Source organism: Talpa occidentalis, unplaced genomic scaffold (genome assembly GCF_014898055.3).
Source record: "Talpa occidentalis isolate TD23 unplaced genomic scaffold, MPIMG_talOcc4v2.1 talOcc4.9, whole genome shotgun sequence".
NCBI classification, from domain to species: Eukaryota; Metazoa; Chordata; class Mammalia; order Eulipotyphla; family Talpidae; genus Talpa; species Talpa occidentalis.
In genome coordinates this window covers 29,786,721-29,807,322 of record NW_023605305.1, presented here as the reverse complement: position 1 = coordinate 29,807,322, position 20,602 = coordinate 29,786,721, and the positions used below count along the sequence as shown (strand labels likewise).

The 20,602-nt window shown below is 52.2% G+C and overlaps 1 protein-coding gene across 1 annotated transcript in view; it reads left to right on the top strand.

Annotated features, from left to right (window-relative positions):
* TRABD2B (TraB domain containing 2B) overlaps positions 1-20,602 on the top strand; it is a 192,460-nt gene that overhangs the window by 151,787 nt on the left and 20,071 nt on the right. Inside the window, exons 3-4 of the mRNA XM_054691515.1 lie at positions 8,971-9,117; positions 13,456-13,630. Of these exons, the coding sequence (XP_054547490.1) occupies positions 8,971-9,117; positions 13,456-13,630 (322 nt within the window). The remainder of the gene's footprint in view (positions 1-8,970; positions 9,118-13,455; positions 13,631-20,602) is intronic.

Sequence of the window (20,602 nt, the reverse complement as noted above, 5' to 3'; positions counted from 1 at the left end):
GATCCTCCATGCTCTCATGTTTCGAAGGGGGACCCTGTGACTCAAAGAGTGGATCCCATAACTGGCCTGGGTCAAAGCCTACAGCCCCAGAATCCAGGTCTGCTGACTTCCTGGAGCTTATCTGATCATAAAACTAAATATGAAGGGAACCCTTTCTCTCTAGTAGGGCAGACCTCACATCATCTCCTTTCCTGAGGACCCCAAGCCTCTGGGCCTGCCCCTCCCCCCAGCCCTAACCCAGCTATCAGCCTCCCTACCCCACAGAATGCTAATCTCCTCATGTGGGTGGCTTCGGATTTATGAGCATTTCCTGGCACGACTTGAAGGACAGAAGAGGAACGCTGGGATCTTTAAGGGTGGTCTTTGGGTGGAGAAACTCGGCATTCAGAGAAAAGAAGGAGAGCGCTAGGGTGAGTCAGCTTCCACTGCCCGCCCAGGAAAGCTCAGAGGGCCCCGCAAGCCCACACTGCAGGGCAGGCAGGGCAGACAGAGGATGTGGTCACACTGCCAGGTCCAGCGGTGGGTGTCTGTGCATGGAGCAGGGACAGCTGCTCGAAGCCAAGTCCATGGTTCCCGGGTTGTGCTGGGGTTTGGGATAGGGTATGAGGAGAGAGCAAGGGAGGGGGTGCTCAGTTCCTCTCCCTGTGGAAGAAGGAGCTGCCCTTATCTTCACTGTGATCTCCTGCCTCCCTGGGTTCCACTAGCAACACAGCTACTGTTGTGTTTCTCCCCTCAGACTCTCCATGACTTCCCAGCTAACTCAGGGAAAAGCCAAAGACCATCACAGATCCCTATGGGATTTGGTCCCAACTGCCCACCCTACCCATACTCCTCTGACCTTTTTCCAAACCCCCTTCACTTCTCCACATGCCCCCTGTGCTGATACATCCCCTGGGCTCCCTTGTCCTGACTGAAATAGAAAGCACTGGCAGGAGATGCGCAAGCAGGAGGAAGAAGCTGGGATATTCCCTGCAGCACCCACTCCCTCCTCCTTGTGCTCATCATCCCTGTCCACATGCCTGTGATTATCACCTCCCTCCCCGGTCACTGCTTTTCAGCCACCCTTCCCGTCGACCTTACTTCCTTGGAAATCATTCACTGCTTGGGCAATGTTTCCTATTGGGTCTGAACTCATCTACAGCTCCCCTCATTCACTCCTGGCCTCTTTCCCGCTCCATCAGATCTGCTTCTGCCTGAGGACCTTAGCACATGCTGCTCACTCCACCCAGAACATTCCTCAGATATCCATGTGCCACCTCCCTGGTCTCCTTTGGATTTCTTCTTACTGTGGACTTTCCTGGACATCTTACCTAGTAGAATGTCAATCCCCAACACACACACACACACACACACACACACACACACACACATTATACTCCTTGCCTTATTTTCTCTTCATCCCTCTGTAACAGATATTTTACCAGTGGCTTTTCTTATTGTCAGCTTTCTTCTACTGGACTGAAAGTTCCAGAAGGGCAGAGATGTTTTTGTTATGTTTATTACTGTACCTGCAGGGCCTGGAATGGCATCTGATACATAAGTGCTCAGTAGGTCTTGGTTCAATGAATGTGTGAATTGGTCTCTATACAGGTGTGTAAACTAAGGCCCAGGAGAGGGAACTGATTTGCCTAGAGCTTCACAGTGGAAATTGGGATGGAGACCAGATCTTGGTCCTATCTGCCAGCCCAGAGCCAGTCCCTGGCTCCAGGAAGCCTTGTGTTTATTTGGGTCCTGCTGCTTAGTAGTCCAGTGTCCAGAGACAGGGCTCTGTACAGAGGCCCTGGGGACCCAGAAGAGTGAGCAGGAAGCAGGGAAGTAGTCGGCAGTGCTTTGTGCTGTCTATGGGGCAAAGAGAATAAATAAATAAACCTCAGCCAGAGCCTGGCAGACTCTAACCTTTGAAGAAATGTCCCCCAGCCTTCCTGTGAGGGAGAACCGCCCTTCACCACAACCCAGAGCTCTAATAGACTGATGTAGCCAGGATTCAGGGGGCTCAGCAATCCTAGTCCTGTGCCTGGGGAGGTACCAGGGTCCTGCGATGGGCAAATCACTCAACTTTTCATTCATTCATTCAGTCAGTCATTCTCTAAGTATATCTCAAGCATCTACTAAATATTAGGCACTATGTTCTCAACTGCAGCTATAACCATGACCAAGTCAGATGACTTGCCTGTCCTCAGAGCATCACCATGGAGCAAGAAGAGCTCAGAATAATCAAGGATCTGAGCATGGTTCCATCAGGCCAGGGCAGAGTGAGAACAGTGCAGGGAGGCTTTGCTCCAGATGGGGTGATCTTGGCAAAAGTGGCCTCTTTCCTCTTCAGGTCTGAACAGGCCCAGGGGCTAAGGCTCTAGCATCCCTCAGCCTCCCCAGTGGACCACTCAGAATTTGGGCCTCACACACTGGCCCCTACTTGTCTGTTTATGTCTGTCCTTTCTACCAATGGTTGGATGGAGACAGCTGGGTGGGTCAGGCCAAGGGGTAGTAGAAGGAAGCCAGGACCTGAGCTGGACCTGCGTCTGAATACGAGCTCCAGTTCTTCAGTGTGAGATTTCATACACGTAACTTCACCATCCTCAAGGCTTTAGTTTGTATATTTGTTATGTAAGAATAACTCTTTTCTGGAAGGATTATGGTGTGGAATGGTTTCTCAATACCCTTCCAGTGCCCACGGAATCTGGCAGGCTAATCAGCCTGATCTCGTGTCCCCCATCACTCTGTTTACTCAGCTCCAGCCACCCTGGCCCCTGATCCTCCTCACATGTGCTTTTCCCCTTCCCTTGTCATTCCTTGTTCTCCTTCCTGTTTCTCTAACTCATACTGCATTTGTGAGGGTGAGAAACAAAACCAATAGAATGTGTAGGTAGATAGGTAGGTAGACAGACAGACAGTTGGATCTAGATGGGTAGATACATGGATTGACTTGTTTTAAGGAATCGGCTCATCCACCATGGAGGCTGGCAAGTCCGAAATCTACAGGGTAGGCTGGCAGACTGAAAACCGAGGGAAGAGCAAAAAGTGCTGCAGGTCAAGGTCAAAGGCAGTCTGCAAGCAGAAATCCCTTGGTTAAGGGAAGTTGGTCTTTTTCTGTTAAAACTTTCAACTTATTAAAAAAAAACAAAACTTTCAACATATTGGATGAGGCCCACCCTCACCCAGTTCTCATGGAACATCATTTGCTTTACTCAAAGTTTACTGATTCAAATGTTCATCTCATCTGAAAAATCTTTAGAGAAACATCTAGAGTAGTGTTCGAGCAAATATTTGGGTACCGCAGACTAGCCTTTTGTCATGTAAAACTGATCACCACATCCCTTGCCAGCTCGGCACTCCTTAACCCATCCTTAAGCCACAAATAAAGACAATAACAAAGCCGTCTTCTCCCTGACATGACACCTGACCTTGTGTATAACCCAAGTGCACTAATGTGTTTAGGAGGATGCAGACTCCTCAATGGGTGATGCTTCCTCTTCCCTTTGATACCCTGTAACTAAAACCCTAGGTTATGAAGTCAATAAGCTTTATGTTACATATTGGGGAACATAAAAAGAAAGAACAAAACAAAGATTTCATATATACACACACACACACACACAGACATGTTGCGAACAAAACCAGGAATACTCCTGACAAAGCGTCCTTGTTCCTGTAACTGATTATGTGGTGGTACCCAGTGTTTGCAGCCTCTTCCCCTATGGCCATGCTCCCCTTGCCTTCCACAAGCACCTTCGCTTGTGATTCATCCTTGGGGGATGACCCACACTTTCACTGCTTGGAGGGTCTGGGCCAATAATAGTCCTGCCTGGACTGGGTTGTTGTAGTTTTCCACTGACATAGGTTAATCTCGGGGTGTGGTAATACTGAGAGATGCCCCAAGGGATTCCTGTGCTGCAGACATACTCCTCTTCTTTACCCGCACCATGGAGTAGAGTCCAATTCCCCTCGGGAGCCAGGGCCAGTCACCCCAGCCAGCACACGTACTCCTTCTTTGCCTGTTGACTCAGAGGCATGAGATGCCCAGAGTAGCCAGGGAGAGTCTTCACTTCCAGCTCAATAGATCCTTTGTTATGTCTGTAAGTATCAGATTAATCATTTGCTAATAACTTAGTTTATTCTGTTGAGCCCCCTAGAAGGTAGGCTTAGTGAGACAGGATTTTTGTCTGTTTGTCCCTGGCCAATCCCCAACGTCTGACCCCATCATGCAGTAGGTGTCAGCAAGCACTGCCTAGGGGGTCGGGGCCTGGCTGAGCTGTCCCAGTGCTTAAGGGTGGCTGAGCGTTGCCCATCTTGGAGCCCCGCCTTAGAGTCAGGCCTGAGCCCAGGAGCCCGGGTCCCCACGCATGTCTTTCCTGACAAAGGGGGTTGCGCTGCCTTCTCATGGTGATGATGCTGGGCCATCAAGCGAACACAAGGCTTTGGTGTTCACCATTCCAGCCATCCTGGACTGTTTATTAGACTAATGTGGAACAATAAACCTGCCCCCACCCTCCTGGCGCCTGCCTCACTCCATCCTGGGCCCAAGTCTGAAGATGTGTTTAAATTCCAGGTCTACACTCAGCAGATGCCACGAGCCAGGTCCTGGCTGGTAAGCCCAGGCGAGGGGGCCGCTGGGGCGCCCAGGGTCTCTTGGTGGCTGAGCCTCCACACAGTCATGGCAGCGAGAGGGGGAGCAAGGCGGCTCTAACTTTTTCCGTGTGTTTGTTATTCCATGTCAAGGCCTTATCATAAACATTATCATAGAGTGGGCCACTGAGGCTACAGGCAGGGAGGGTTTGTTTTTCTAAAGTGGCCAGGAGCAGAAGCCTGGGGGTCTGTGGGCAGCACCAGGCTTGGGAATTCAGGGCAAATGGGGGTGGGGGGCAGAAATCAGAGAGGCACCTCTGTGTCTGTGCACACACCCCTAGAAGCCCCTCTTCTCACCTTCTGTGTAATAGCCTATTGGTATATTTGCCACTAAAATGAACTCCATATGGGAGGGAACCACCTCTTATTAATCCACCCATCTCAGATTCCTGCAAGGGTCAACAGAAAGTAAATGTTTGTTGAATGAATGAATGTAGCTTCCCTGTGTCTGTTGGACACACCATGAATACTTGCAAAGGAGCACTTGTTACTTTGAAGTCCTAGTCCTGGGAACCAACCTGGTCTGGAACTAGACAGACATCCTTTCAAACCATGCAGCTTTGGGACCTGTCTTCCTCTCCACTTCTCTGGCTTCCCCTTGTGACTGGGGAGACCATCCCTGCTGGCTGTCTCTTAGAACAGAGGGAGGCCTAGTGTACATGTTCCATCCCTTCCAGCTTCACCTTTGGTGAGTTAATGTCTTTTGTTGCCCTTGTTTTTTTTTTTTTTTTTAAATCTATTAAATGGTGTGAATACTAGACTTACTAGTTACTGCAAAGATTAAATGCATTAATATGAACTTAGAGGGTTCCTGACACGTGGTGTGCACTCATTCAAGCAAACCTAGCAATGAAGGGATGAGGGCTGCTTCATAAATTGCAAAGGATGGACAGGAAGTGGGAGGCATCGGGAAAAGGGCATGTGATTTGGGGTCAGCATCCTTACTTCAAAAGTAGTTCCTGAGTATGTGCTGCTCCCCATTGAGCAAAGACAGGCTCCCAGCCCACAGCCATCTCTCCGTCTAAACAGGCAGGGAGCAGGAAATTACCCGAGGTGGACACTTCAGGGGGATCATTTCCAAGGTCAAAGGGAAGCGCCATACCCTGAAGAGGTAGGACAGGTTCCCCACTACAGGCCTGGGTTTCATTTCTGGCCCTGCTACACTCTGGCTGTATCATGTTGGGGTGCCTCTAGAATTATATGGCCTTGGTTTTCTCTGTAATGCTAGTAATAAATACTCCCTGGCTATTTCTGGCTATTGCACAAGGCTCCAGAAAGAAAACAGGCATGTCAGTGTATGGGGAATGAGCATGGAACATGCCCATGGACATCCAGAAATCCAGCCCACACAAGGTCCAGGGTCTGCAGGAGCCTGGCTTTGCAGGGGCCAGGACTAGGTGTCAGGAAATGGGTTTGAGCCCACTCTGCCCCAGCTCCCTGGGTATCTCTCCTCCTCTCCTTTATGAAGAGAGCACAGAATGACATCAATGATTCTCAAACTTGGAACCTATGGGTCCCAGAGAAATTTTGGGAGTCCCTGCTCCAAAGCAGCATTGAGCTGGCAGAACTTTAGGATCCAGCCTGCTTCTCTTACATCAATCACGGAAGTTTCCATTTTTATCTGCTCCACATGTTGCATTCCAAGTACAGATCTTTTGGAAAATAACAACTTAAAAGGATTCCATGGCTAAAAAAGGTCTGAAAAACCACTGAACCAGATGACCTCTAAGGGCCCTTCCAGCTCCAATCCAGGAAGATCTGGGCCTATTTTCTTCCAAGTTTACTTAACCAGCATTTATGCAGCCCTTACTCCATGCCAGGACTGTTCTTAGCACCCCACAGATAATAACATGCCTAAGTCACTAAAACACCTCCCAGCGCCTTGAGAGCCACGAGGCTGCGGAAGTGACTCCATGTGCCTCGGAAGGTCCAGGGGAGCCATTTCCCCTCCAGTTGGGTCTTCTGGGCGCCTGAACAGATGACCTCACCACCAGCCAGGCAGTGCTGACTCCAGGAGGGGCAGGGCAGGTGTGTGTAGCAGCAGGGTGTGGTCACAGGAAGTCTGTGTCCCAGCCCCCCCAGAGGAAGGGAAGGTTCCAGCTCGACACGGACGTTTTCATCCTCGGCATGTGCCGTGCAGGAGGAAGCGCCTGTTGCCTTAGCAATGTCCACAGCAACAGGGCCACTGCCTCCTGTGATCCATCCCCAGCCACCCCACTGCCATCGACACCCCGCACCAGGTGGCTACAGATCAGATTTCAGGGGTGGTGGCCAGACCCTGGAGGAGGCCCAGAGGTGGGGCCATGGGGTCTGACATCATCTCTAGCCAGTTCATTATGGGGAGCAGCTTGGGCTGCTTCACCCCATTGCAATCCAGCTCTCTTGCCCTGACAGAAACAAAAGAGGGAGAGGATGGGTGGAGGTGATCTCACAAGGACAAGCTTGGCCCTGTTGTCTATGAGAGTATTTTGGCCAAACCATATGTACCTACTGTGTGAGTTTTTCCATTGAGATTATGTGTTCTGAAACCATGTGACCCCTTGGTAGGAACTTCTGCCACGTGGTGATGACTTTCCCCAAATGCAGAATTTCAGCGTTTCGGGGACTAGTCTAAGGACTTCACCAGCAGCTTTGAACTATGAAGTGTCCAGTGCAGCTGTTAAAGAAAGGACAATTTTAGGCTGTGCGAGCATAACATCTACGCTGCTGGGAGCTTTGCTCTGCATGTGTAGAGGTCTAACCCAGACTGGTAGGGATCTTTACTTCAGAGATGGCTCTGAGTAAATCAATGCATGCAAGAAATAGCTACAAGGACAAACCTCGTGACTTTGCATAGCTGGCATCCAAATACCCAGATTTTAAGCAGCATGTTCAATTAAATCTGAATGGAAGAGTGAGCAGCAGCAGTTCTCCTGCCTGCCTGTGACTATGCAGGTTTATAACACTAAGAAATTACTTGCTGAGGGCCTCCCTGGTGGCACAAGGCATTATGCACTGCACTAGTGAAGCAATCCTCAGCCTCTGCAGCACGAGTTCTATCCCCAGCCAGCCAGAGAGAAACCCACATAGCAAGGCCGACCTCTCCTGTCTCGCCTGCTGCTCCCCTCAGCAGTGTGTTTCAGTTGGTTTGCCTGTTCTGCTCCCCACTCTGTCTCTGGTAAGTCCTCTCGCCCCCACACCTCTGGACTGTACCCCAGCTCTTGTATGCATAAATAGATAAATCTTTAAAAAAAAAAAAAAAAAAAGGACAACTTTCGAAAGAAAGGACAGGATGACAGCCTATCTTTACCAAGCACCAGGGTGTGCTGTGAATACAAAAATGAGTAAGATGCGGCACCTGTGTTCGGGAAGCTCCGAGCTTAATGGGGAAGACAGGTAACTAGATGGCAGTTGCAAGCTCGCGCTCACAGCACTGGGGAGGAGGCGGGGAGGGCTGCTTGTTATCAACACAACTTTCTGTATAGCTACAGCAGCGAGCACACTGGGCAGGCATCTGGCAGGTAGTTCTGCTGGGCTCGCCCCCTAGTCTAGGAGTTGGCAGGTGTTTGCTTCTAAAATGACCTCAGTGAAACGTGATGGGGGCTAGGGAGGAAGAGAAGGCACCACACCTGGCACTGGCTGCACATATGTACTCCATGACCAATGATCCGTTTTCTTTAAACTGAGATTCCCACCCCCATGATGCCTGAATGAGCGCAGGACATTGATGCCATCAGATGTACCATGCAGCTGTGTCCCAGAGCCGGGGGTGGTGGCCTAGGGTGCAGGGGGCCTGAGGAAAGGCGCCACATGCCTGCCTGGGTCTGACTGACAGGGGCCCAGGCTCCTGAGGCCTTTGCCTCGAGTGGGGACGGCTCCTGGAGGAGGGGCATTTAGCTTGGGCCTTGACTTCTAAGTGGGCTGTTTGGTTTGTTCATTTGTTCGTTTTTGCTATATTTGGGGATACTCTTGATTATAAGTGAGCATGTGCTCATTCTAGAACTTTCCCAAAGCCCAAAAAAAGAATGGCCCAAAAAAAGAAAACCTCCTGCATCATTCTCAAACCCAGACACAACTAAGATTCTCAGTTTGCCAGAGTTCTGAGACGTTGACACCCAGAGCAGACGTGGAGCTCTGTGCCGGCAGAAGCCTGGGGATGAGAACAGGCTGAATGTGTTCAGAGGCCACAAAGACAGGGAAATGTGGAAACGTTCAGCACAAGCCAGCTGGTGCGGGGCCCCACACACCTTCTCTGTTTCAGGGCCTGCTGTCCCGAAGCCTAGAGGGAGGAGGCCAGTCCTGGAGGCATCAGGGTCTCCACCAGAGTCCCTGAGCACAGCCCTTAGCCCTGTCTCTTCCTCTGTCCAGGTGCTGTTTGCCCTGAACCAGACCCTGCTGCAGCATGAGAGCGTGCGGGCCGGGAGCCTGCAGGCACCCTACACCACCGAGGACCTCATCAAGCACTACAACTGTGGGGACCTCAATGCTGTCATCTTCAACCATGACACTTCCCAGGTGAGGCACCCTGTCCCTGTCTAGGTCACCAACTCAAAAGACCAAGCCCATGTGAACCCACCTGGCATTGATACCTACTGTGCGCCAGTTCACTGGTGTGAGCAGGTGCTACTGGCAGCTCCATTTTACAAATGGGGAAATTGAGGCTCAGAAAGTGGAAGATATTTGTCTAACATCATGTGACTTATTAGTTGTTACCGAATTACAGAGAACAGCCCTTGAGCCTGGTGTGTAGCTCTGGGACCTGGGCCCTAGAAGCTCAACTTGTAAGAGGAGGGAGGTTCGGTGCAGCATCTGGGGATGCCCAGGGAAGGAGAAGTCCACAGTTGCTTAGACCTGAGACTCAAGTCCAGCCTGAGCACTCTCCCTGGATTTGAATCCTAGAGAGAAGGTTAACCTCAGGCTGTGCTGGCAGTGAGCAGGATCCTGAGGCCTTGACATGGCTCCACCAGACCTCCCATTGCCTTCATAATAAATTCTAAAATCCTAGATCCAACACCTAAGGCCCTCCATCTCCTCCCTCCACTGACCTGTCACAAGCCAGGCCCTCATGACACAGACCTTGTTCTGATCTTAGCAACTTGTAGCTCTTCCCCAGTGTAGTCTGTCCTTTCATCCTGCCAAACCTTTGCTCAGACTTCTCCCTCCTGGTTTCTTCCCACTTGACCATGGCCAGATGTCACCTCCTCTGAGAAGCCCTCCCTGACTCCCTAGATGGAGGGCTCCTAGGTCCCTTATGCTTTCTGAATCATGGTGCTCGGATACCCGTTCATTCAGGATGTAGTTGAACTAGTTCTGAGTAGCCTGCTCCCCACTCAGAACATTGCAAGGGTTCCTCCACTTTTCTCAGGATATTACATCAGGGTCTCTACAATGGCCTGTTTGGCCCTATCATTTTCTGCCCTGCCCTCTCCTCATACATGCCAGTCTCCTAGCCATGCCAAGAGCCCAAATGGGCATCCTTCACCTTTGTCCTGGCTGTTTCCTCTGCCAGGAATGCCCTTCCTTACTCCTTCTCAGTTTTCAAGACTTAACTCAAGTATCATCCCAGTGGGGTGGGCCCCAGCTACCCAAACCTGAACCCACACTCTCATCCCTCTGTCTGTTCTATTTTTCCCCATGGCCTTTATCATCTCCTCGCATGCTTGGATAGCTTCATTCATTGACTTCTTGTCGTCTGTTCTTCACCACTAGAGATAGCCCTCTGAGGGCAGGGATTTATTCATCAGTTATTCCGAGTGACCAAAGCAGTTCCTGGCAGAGAGCAGGGCCCATACATGTTTGGTGAACGTACGAATGAATGTGATAGTTTACAAATGCCTGGCAGAGAGATATGAGAAGGGATTTGAGGGGGGGGGGCGGGCAGAGAGAACTGCCCTCGTGGGACCGATGGTCTCATAGGACAGGTGAAGGGATTCCACAGCGGCTGGTCTGTAGTGTGACCTGCTGTGAGGTTGAGTGGCGGGTGCAGTTGGAGCCTGTGGCAGGAGCAGCTGATTTAGATGGACTTGGGGACAGAGGCTAGGGCTGGAAAGAGAAGCCAAGATTCTGGCAAGATGAGAGGTCAGCCTGAATTGACCAGATAGAAGGGGAAGAATGTTCCAGCATGTGAAACTGCATGCACATGAGCCAGAGGCAAGAGAGAGCAGGAGGTGGGCTGGAGGCATAACCAGGGTGGGCTGTGTCTTCCATCTATGCACACACCCTGCTGGGCCGGAACTGCAGAGGACAAGGGAAGGGGCTGGCAGGCAGAGCTTGGGCAAGTGTGAGGTAAAAGGCATGATTTGCAGAGCAGAGGGCAGACCCACTGTGGGGAGAATGCCCACTGAGGGCAAAAGCCCCAAAGTGTTTGAGATAGAGGGTGGTGTGGTCAGAAAGATGCCTTTGGCTAAAGTGCCAAGGATCCAGAGCAGCTTCTGGAGGCCAGGAAGGACAGGGTAACACTGGAGTCAGCGGCTGGGCTGTGTGCTCCCCACCCTGGGTCCACCTTGTTTTCTCACTCCACCACCCACCTTCACAAGTGGCTGATGGCCCAGGCTCTCTCGCTCCCAGCTCACCGCACTGTCAATACCCCTAGATCAGCAGGGCAATGCAAAGACCTCCCCTGGGAAGCCTTGTCTGCACCCCATGCCAGTGCTAAATATAAAGTAGCCATATGTGTTAATCATCTAAATGCAGACATTTCTGAGAGTGAAAGTCAAGTGTATTTTTAAGACAACAACTAGGAGTCATGAAGCCATCTACCCTAACCATGAGCCTGAGCTGCCCGGGGCAAACAAGACACAGGGTCACCCTGCTAGGTACTTAATCCCTTCCAGAGTCCACATACCCACTGGCCTCTCAGACCAGATGCCCGAGTGTTCTTGTGTGCAAGTCAGATGCCCCCACTGGGCTCTGAGCCTCATCCACAGATGAGGGTGCTCAGTGACCCTCTAGGCCAACACTAAGCCTGGCCTAGGGCCGTTCTCAGAAGGCATCTGTTGGGTGATGGTATAAAGAGAGGGACAAGGCTATCGAGACTGGCACCGTCACCAGACTTGACCTCCAGACCCGACACAGCCCTGGGCCAGGATTGGGAGGGCCTACACTGAACATCCCCCCAGCCCCTCTCAGCTCTTGCGGCCCGTCTACTCATCGCCCCTCTCATATCCATTGCTCGAGGGCCCCGGGGACCTGACGTGTCCTCTTTAAAATGTTATCATGCATCCTGCACTTAAACTTGTCATAGGAGATTTAAGGCTCCCAACAAGTCTAATGACTTCATTAATTTGCTTCCCTTCCACCCCAAACCCAGGCCCCATCCTTGGCATGGAGCCATGGCCTATCCGCATGAAGCGTGCAGAGAATGTCAGCTAGCCGCGGGGGAGCCCAGGGACCAAGTGTTGGGCCCAGCTCCTTCACAGTGTGGAAACTTTACTCTCTGCTTCTTGTCCATGTTCAGCTTTTTTAGTTACCTAAAGAATGGAGATTCCTGTATCCACACATGCACATCCATGGTCAGGAGGCAAAGGAGAGAGGGCTGGACATGTCTACTGACCCAGGGCAAAGGCCTCTGCTTGGACCTGCCAGGAGGCAGGAAGCAGAATGCTGCCTTCATGGTTCCCAGGAGCCATCTCTTGGTCCTCTCCACCTCTGCCCCTGCCCGAGCACTCTTCCCTGTGGCCTCTGCCACCCAGGCAGGTGGGGGAAGGTAGAGAGCCAGCCCCATCCCCCAGGCTAGCTGCATAAAGCTGACTTTAAGACCTTTTGTGCCATGCATTGTGCTAAGCCCCAAACTGACGTTATTCCATTCCTACAACATAGAGAACCCACATATTACCAATTTGGAAACTGAGTCTCAATGAGGCCAAGTGACTTGCTGGAGAGATTACGCCCAACTTTTCCTGGCTGTCCAGCTCCAGGACCCACATTCACAGCCACCACTATTGCCTCTCAGATGTCCGCTCATCCATTTCAGGACTGAATAAACATTTATTTGTTGGCACATCATCTCACAGTCTCTCCCATATCCACAGAAAGAGAAGCCTTTGTGAGAGTCTCCAGAGAGAATCCTTCTGAGTCACATCCCACTTAGAAGCCTGCAGTGTTTCCTAGAGTTCCAAGTATGGCCTGTTTTCCAGCACGGCCATCTTCCCTTGCATGCTAGGGGAAGGACTAAACTCTACTGCTTCACGTATTCATTGCCAAACAGGCCCCTGCACGGACTCCGTGCTGGTCCTGATCAGGCACCGGCAGGGCTGCAGCTTAAGCAGGTTGTGCACTGCCCAAGTTTAGAGTCCCTCGGTCATATCATTGTTCATCCCAGAACAGCCAGTAGACCTTTCTGGCAGAGAAGCACCTTCCCCCATGCCTCCTTGTGGGAAACCTCACCCTTGGCCAGCAGATAGCAGAGACAACTGCCCCAGCCTCTCCAAGGCCCTCAGGGTTTGACACCTCCGTCTTCCTCAGAAAGAATACTGCCAATTTGGCAATGGCTCTTCAAGCCCTGTGGCTGGACTGTATGCCCCTTGAGAAGCTTACACCTGCAAAACATTAGCGTCTTCGTGCCAGACTCTCTAGCTAGCTCATCTGGCAGCTCGGCCGCCTGCCTTGTGATGGGGTTGATAAAATCAGAAATCAGAGGAGGGTGCCAGGTGGACGACAACCTGTGAGCAGGAGCTTGGAGGTTGGGGTGACATTGATGGGTGTGGGGGAGGAGAGGACATGATCTGACCCACTGCTTCAGTTTCTTCAGTTTCTCAGTTTCTTCTCAGCTGCTTGGCCTCCCCTTGGGCGCCACCATGTTGGAGGCAATGGTACTGGAGAGGACTGAAGGCAGCCCCTGTCTTGCCTTTTCAGCTGCCCAACTTTATCAACACCACCCTGCCCCCACACGAGCAGGTGACAGCCCAGGAGATCGACAGCTACTTCCGCCAGGAGCTCATCTACAAGAGGAACGAGCGCATGGGGAGACGAGTCATGGCGTTGCTGCAGGAGAATGAAGACAAGATCTGCTTCTTTGCCTTCGGCGCAGGTTCGAACCCAAGTGGGGCAGGGGTAGGATGTCCTCGGGGGTAGGGAGACTTGCTAGATCCTCTCCTGACCTCTGCTTCATAAAGGGAATAGTTGAGGTCCAGAGCCGGGCAGGACAACCCACATGGCACCCAGCAGAGCTGGGACCCAAGGGGGTTCTCCTGGGATCTTTCATCACCGACCCCTGGGCAAGGGGCCTAACCCTGCCCAACCAGGACAATTTCTGTGGCCTCTTTGTGTGCTGGGAGTCTGTGTTGAAAACTCAGAACGGAAGCCAATTGCCACTGCCGTGCCTAGCCTCAGGCCCAGCCAGGGGAGCCAGGACCCAGCCTGTGAAGGCCAGGGGGCAGGAAAGGGAGCCCCCATATCCCTCAGTCGCAACTCCATTCCTGGCCCAGCCCTATTCAGGCTGCAGAACCTTCTCAGAGCTCAGCCCAGAACTTTCTCAAAGCTCAATCCCTCTTTTGTAAATGGGCAGTGATAGCAATAACACTTTGATGAACTGAAAATATCTACCTAGAGCTATAAAGATTAGTGATAGCATTTAGATAACCTGCCACATAGTAGGAACTCAAAATGACACCTATGGTGATCATCATTATTGTGACGGCAATTAATATAAAAGATGTAGCATCCCAGTGGAGACCATGGACTTGACACTCTTTTTGGAGACTCTGGCCTCTTTGTACAAACATAAACCCAGATGCCCAGGTGCGGGGCTTGCTCAGCATCTCTCTCCCTGCTTTGTCTTATCTTTCTCCTCCTGCTTCTCCCTTATTCTTTCCTCCTTTCTCTGTGGCTGTCCACACTGGAGCCAGGATATTGCATTTGCTTCCTTTCTTACACAGCTTTGGCACCACCAGAGCTGCAAAGACCGATGTGTATTTCTTGTACGTGTTACCTAACCGGTTGTTCTGTGCAAGTGAAACAAGGTGGCTTATGGATGTGCCCAGCCTGTGTGAGCACATGCTGCCCCCCACACCTCCACTTTCCCTGATTGGTCACCCACACACTGCCTCCCAGATCAGGTGGGTTGGGTAGAGATCAAGCAGTCTGACACACAGCGCCTTTATGGGTGCCCCATGTGATCTTGGGGCATGCCCACTGTTTGATGCCAGTCTCCTTCTATTCAACCCCAGACACTTCAAGGGCAAGAACCAGGGCTCATCTGACTGCCCAGCTTCCTCCTCTGTGCCTCCAGCATGGTCAAGACATGTGGGAGGACCTAGAAGCACAGGACCTCTGAGGTCCACTCTTATAGGACCTACTGCTGGGCAGAAAGAGTTCTGGGCTCATCTTGAGCTATGCCAGGGCCCCTGTGGCCTCCCCTCTTGCAGGCACAGCTTACTCATCTGAACAGAAGGAGCCAGGACCCACTTGGGCCATTTGTGAGTACAGTGGCTGTCAGGGTTTCAGAGAAGGGAGGGATTCCTGTAGGGCCTGGAGGAGGCAGAGGAGGACCTTGTCTGACAACACGGAGAAGGCAAGGCTGTTCTCCAGAGCAGGATACCTGCTGGACAGCTGGCATGAATTGGGGCTTGGGGGCTGTGTCGGGAAGTAAGTGCCCCCCAACACACCCTCTCCCTCACCATCCAAATGCCTCCCCATACGCCCTCCTGTGGTTCTCCAGGCAGTGTGTCCTGCTCTGGTGTGGCCCACAGCTGACTGCAAATGGGGACCCACTCTGAGCTCAGGCAGCCCCAGGCACCTCCCCAGGCCCAGAAGGAACCCCTGACAGGCAGGCTGTGGAGGGAGGCCATTGAGCGCTCTGACATCCCACATGCCTCACCCCAGTGCGGGGTGTCCATGCCCCATCTGCCCCGAGGCCCAAAGTTTCCCAAAATGGGGGCTTAGCTAACACCAGCTCTTCCCTGTAGGTAAGAAGACAGAGGAGCCTGGGGGTGAAAATCAGAGAAGGGCAGGCAACCTGGGTACTAACTTCCTTTTCCTGAAACCCCAAATGTCAGGTGCGGATAACCCCTCAGGAACCAGGCCAGCAGGCGAGTATCATGCCCATCTCTGAAATCCAAGGCCTAGGGAGGATGAATGCCTTTGTCAAGGCTGTGCAGACAGACCTCTGACATGAATCTTGGGTCCCATTCCAGGCTGTTTCTCCACCCCCACCCCGCACATGGTTTCCTCAGAATTGCCAGCACCTAGGACATGCTCTATAGAGACATACTAGATGGAATCACTCCATTCAGGTTCATTCTACCCAGTCACATGGTACCTCCTGGCCCCCAGGCTTCAGGGGGCCATCTCAGTCCCAGGCACAGGAAGAAAATGACAATTTGTCCCTAACTCCAGGGAGCTGGGGCTTTCCCTGGATGTGTTTACTTGGTCAGCCTCCTGGCATCCGAAATAGTGAATCATGTAGGAACTGGCAGAGCTGGGTTGGAAACACAAGTCAGACACCAGGCTAGACCAGGTGACTTCTGGGACCTCTTTCTTTCAAACTCTGAGAGCCAGTGGTTAGCACACATTTTATACCCCTAGCGTGCTATTAATCAGGTTATCATCTGAATTTGGGACCAAATCCTTTGATCCCAGAACTTCAGTTGTAACATCATATGGCTCTGGGATCCCAACACCCCACCATCACAGCACCCTGACATTCCAGCACCGCTCTTGGATTCCACAGTGGTGCGATGCTAAGCGCCTTCCAGTCCCACCCTCCAGGTGGGACTGCTCCCACCTGTCCCCACAGGAAGCAGGAGGCAGAAGGAGGACTTGAAGTGTTAAAAGTGGGTTGTGTGGGTGCCAGAGACAGCACACCCTCTGCCAGGCCCACGCCAGCCCCGCTTCCCCTGTTGAAGGGCTGTGGACCCATAATCAGAAACACACCCGTGGGGCTGGAACATAGAAGCAAATCAGCAGTGAGGACCCAGCTTGCGAGGAGAGAGGGAAGCCCAACATACCAGGTACATTAGCATCTTTTTTTATAAATAACAGCAGTAATTGCTCCACAGAGAGTGGCCACATTCCTGCTTGAAGAAAAACCCATGTCCATCAGCTCCTCCGTGTCCTCAGTTCTTCTTGGAGGGAGAATAGAGGGCATTTGTTACTCCATTTGGCAGACGGGTAAATCTAGGTGCAGCTGGGAAGTAAGAGACTCAGGACTGGAGTAAAATGACAGCTGACACTGATGAGGTGGTTCTTCCTTACCACTTGTTGGATGGATGAGCGAACAAATGAATGGGTGCATGAATGAACAGTCCCACCTGCGCAGAAGTCCACCCTATGTCCTCCCACAGTAAAACTGCTCTAGAGCCCACATCTGCTGCCCCCCTATGGGAAAAACCCATGGGGTTCAGCAACACATCTACCCTTAGAAAGGTGAGGGTGAAGTGGCAAATGACAAGACCTCAAAACCAGCCAGAAACAGAGTCACAGGTACTGGTGTTGGTCCAGTCGGAGGCTGGAGGAGCGGGCATTCAGTGCTAAGCACGAGGGTTTTTTGGGAAGGGGAGGCACGAGGAGGGTTAGGAGGGAATCTGAGAAAGGAAAGTGCAAGGGGAGAGGTTAGTCACAGACATGAGGATGGAAAGGGAAACAGCCTGGTGTTATGGAATCTTCTTGTATGCTGAAACCTTCCTATAGCCTTCTCAGAGCCTTCCCTTCAATACCTAGTGAGGAACTTCAACAGCATAAGGGCTAAGGTCCTTTCTAGTCCCCATATCAGTAAGTCCATGCATAACTGAAAAGACTTGAGTGAATGGCACTGAAAGGGTAAGTCAGGGAAGGCTTCCTGGAGGAGGTGAGACCTGTTAAAATTTCCTTCATCATCCCCACCCTCAGGACAAGGGCCACACCCTCCTCTTTCTGCCTTACTTCTTCACTTGATGGCCTCAGGAGCAGAAACCCTTCAGAGTTCATGGCTGGGCACAGAAGAGCAGCATGGCCCCTTCTACCCTTAGAAACAAGGGGCCCAGCAGATAGGCAGCACAGCACATGCCCAGCTGCTTTCTCTTCTCCCAAGCAGATGCCCCAGGGAGAGCAGAGGCCACAGTGTTCGGAAGTGTTTCAGAATTTCCGATGCTGCTTCAAAGGGCCCTGCTGCCCCACCACGGACACATCTGGCAGTTGGCATGCCTGCTCTGGGCTCCGATCCTTGGCCAGAGTCACTGTTCCTGTTTCAGCCCAAAGCAGCCAGCCAGCCAGCAGAACATCCCATCTGCTAGTTTGTCCCTAACTGGAGCCAACTCTGTTCTGAAACAGGGGAGAGTGGAGAATGGAGGACTCCTACGGACCTACCCCAGGCTGGCTCTCCAAGTGAGCCAGGGTTTAGGGAGCATCAGCTGTGGGCTCAGCACTCTTGCTGGGCAGTGTGGGGAGGACAAGAAGAAAATGTCCTAGATTAAGAGCATGGGCTTAGGAACTAGGCTCCCTGAGTTTCTTGAAGTAACTGGGCAGGTCAGGGGCTCAGCTCAGGGCCTGTGCAGCACATTCAGGTGTGCGTGAACACTTGGGTTGTCATTATTTTGAGGTCTATGCCCCCTCAGAGTCCTCTGTCCTCCAAGGTCAGGACTCCCACACAGACCAGAGCAGGGCCATTGAGAGGTGGTGGAAGTGCTCTGTGGCCTCCCAGGACTCAGAAGGGAGACATACAGAGTGGGTCTCTGTGACGATGAGGCTCTGGATTGAGTGGGCCCCTCCCTGCAGTTGACCCATGGAGAGCTCTCGGGGGTCCTGGATGCTGTCACTCTAGGAAAGGGGCTTCTGGAGGTTAGGAGGTGACCCTGGCTCCATCTCCCCATGGCACCTTTTGCTGACCTGCAATAATCACTCTGCATAGGCATGGCCTGGTCCAGAGCTGCCTCAGACCCCAGGTGAAAGGGGCCACATCTGATCCATCTCAGTATCCCCAGGGTCCAATGTAAGAGATCCTGGTTGAGTCTTGTTAGAGAATATACTAGTTCCAGGCCCATAGGCACATGCTGGTGAAACCCCCAGCACTTAGGTCCTCCTCAGTGGGACCAGATGGGGCATATGGAGGAGGCTTCTTCACCCCTACACCAAATAGCCATTGAGATCTGGAGATCTGGCCCAATGGAAATGAAAGACTAACCTGAAGATTTCAGTTGAACTAAAAGAGTTGGCTAGAAGGACAGGCCTGGCAGGGGATGAGGTGGGACTTTCTAAGGAGTAGTTCTCAATTGGGGGAGGCCTTAATAGTGACCCCTAAATTGGGCAACTGTCAAGCAACATCACATGCATTTTAGAGGCCCAGAAGCTCCTACTGCCTGGAAGGGGTAGGAGGATAGGGAAGAAACTGTCCTATGTGGGTATAAAACAAACCTCAGCTCTGCCCATGTGATAATGGATAACCTGTCGCCTTCAGCAGGATTGCTGGGAGGTAACCAAAATGAGAAAATGAACCAAAAATCACGTCATGCAGTCTAAGCTGGGGAGACGGGAGATGGTGTGTAGGTTGCCCTGCTTGTGCATGCGTCTATCTTGGCATTATTCATGGCAGAGCTGAGCTGACCAGCTGAAATCGGGTTCCACCCAAACATGCCCAGCTCCCCAGAGAGTGTCGGTATCCTCTCCACATGGGCCTGAGACACATTCACTTACCCTCTGCTTGCACGCCTCCAGGGATGGGTGTTCATGCCCTTACAGGAGTGGACAGCTGTCTGGGAGAATGTTCTCTGGACCCAGCTGAAACCTGCCCTTGCGTCCTGTCCTGCCACAGATCAAAAACCCAGGGCTCATCCCGATGCCCCACCTCATCTTTCAATTTATATTCTGACAACTCAGAACCACTGTTGGTGCCGCTGTTGGGAAGACACTTCCTCTTCCTCCAATTCACCCGAGGCCCCTCTTGCTGACCCCCTGGGTGGGGTCCTGCCTGTTGGCCCCCAGCAGCCCTCTCATTGCAGGGCTGCTCTGGCCTGTGGTTGTGTGCAGGCCTGTCTCCCCTCCACATTGATCTCCTCTGGGGTGAGGACCATGGGTCTCAGCTCCTGGCAGAAGACTGGGTGCAGGGGAGGTGTCCTCGCAGACCCTGCTGACCAAAGAGGCCCAACCCTGCCCAGGGCTGGCCCACAGGCAGGAGAAAGGAGCACCGCTCGCCAGTGTCCCTCGCAGACCATCCCTGGAGATTGCAAGCCCTGCGGTACCCCAGTTGTCAGTCCCCTGGTCTGTCTGGCCCGGCCTCCTGTCACACTTCCTCAGAAAAACAAACACCCCTGTTGCTTGATATCCGGCCACCGATCCTGGCAGCTAGATTAGCATTTGAAAGTTTCCCTTGCATTAATTTCAGACGGAACATAAATATGGTCTTGGGAGCCCTCTTCCAGGAGAAGAAAACTGGAAAGCCGGGCAGTCACTGGAGAGAAAACATGTGTGCTGGCTGAGGGGAGCCCTGTTACTCTGAAGCCTTTGTGGGAACATATGGTTCTCCACCCCCCCCCCAGCCCCCCAACACTGTCTTGGAATAACCCTGTTAATTGGCTTATTGTTCTTGCTAAGCTCTTTGCGCTCTTCTCTCCAACCTGGTGAACCTTGGAAGGTACACATGCTGCTGACAATTTCCTGCCCCCCAACAGGGACTCGGGGCCCCTCCCAGCCGCCAGTCCTGCAGAGTGGGTGTACTGGAAGGTGCAGTGAGCTGGCCCAAGCTTTGCCTTCCACCAGCTGTGTGACTCTGGGCAGGACCCACTGCAGGTTCCTCATTTGAAACCTGGGGGTACCTGGAGAGGTTGCAGGGATGAAATGTAACATTTGAGAAGCCTCTTGTACCCAGGAGGCTGACTAAGTTGGAATTTGTGTTCGGAGTCATCGAAAGATGGAATTGTGGTGGAGGGAGGAAGACCCATGAGACCAGGTGGGGAAACTGAGGCCCAGGAAAGTCCAGAGAACTGCTCCAGTTCACACAGCCACAGTTGGCTGTTCAGCCTGGCTTTACTGTCCCAACCTAGGGCAGCGTTTTTCTCTGTCCACCCCTGCCTCTATGACAGGACTATGGACT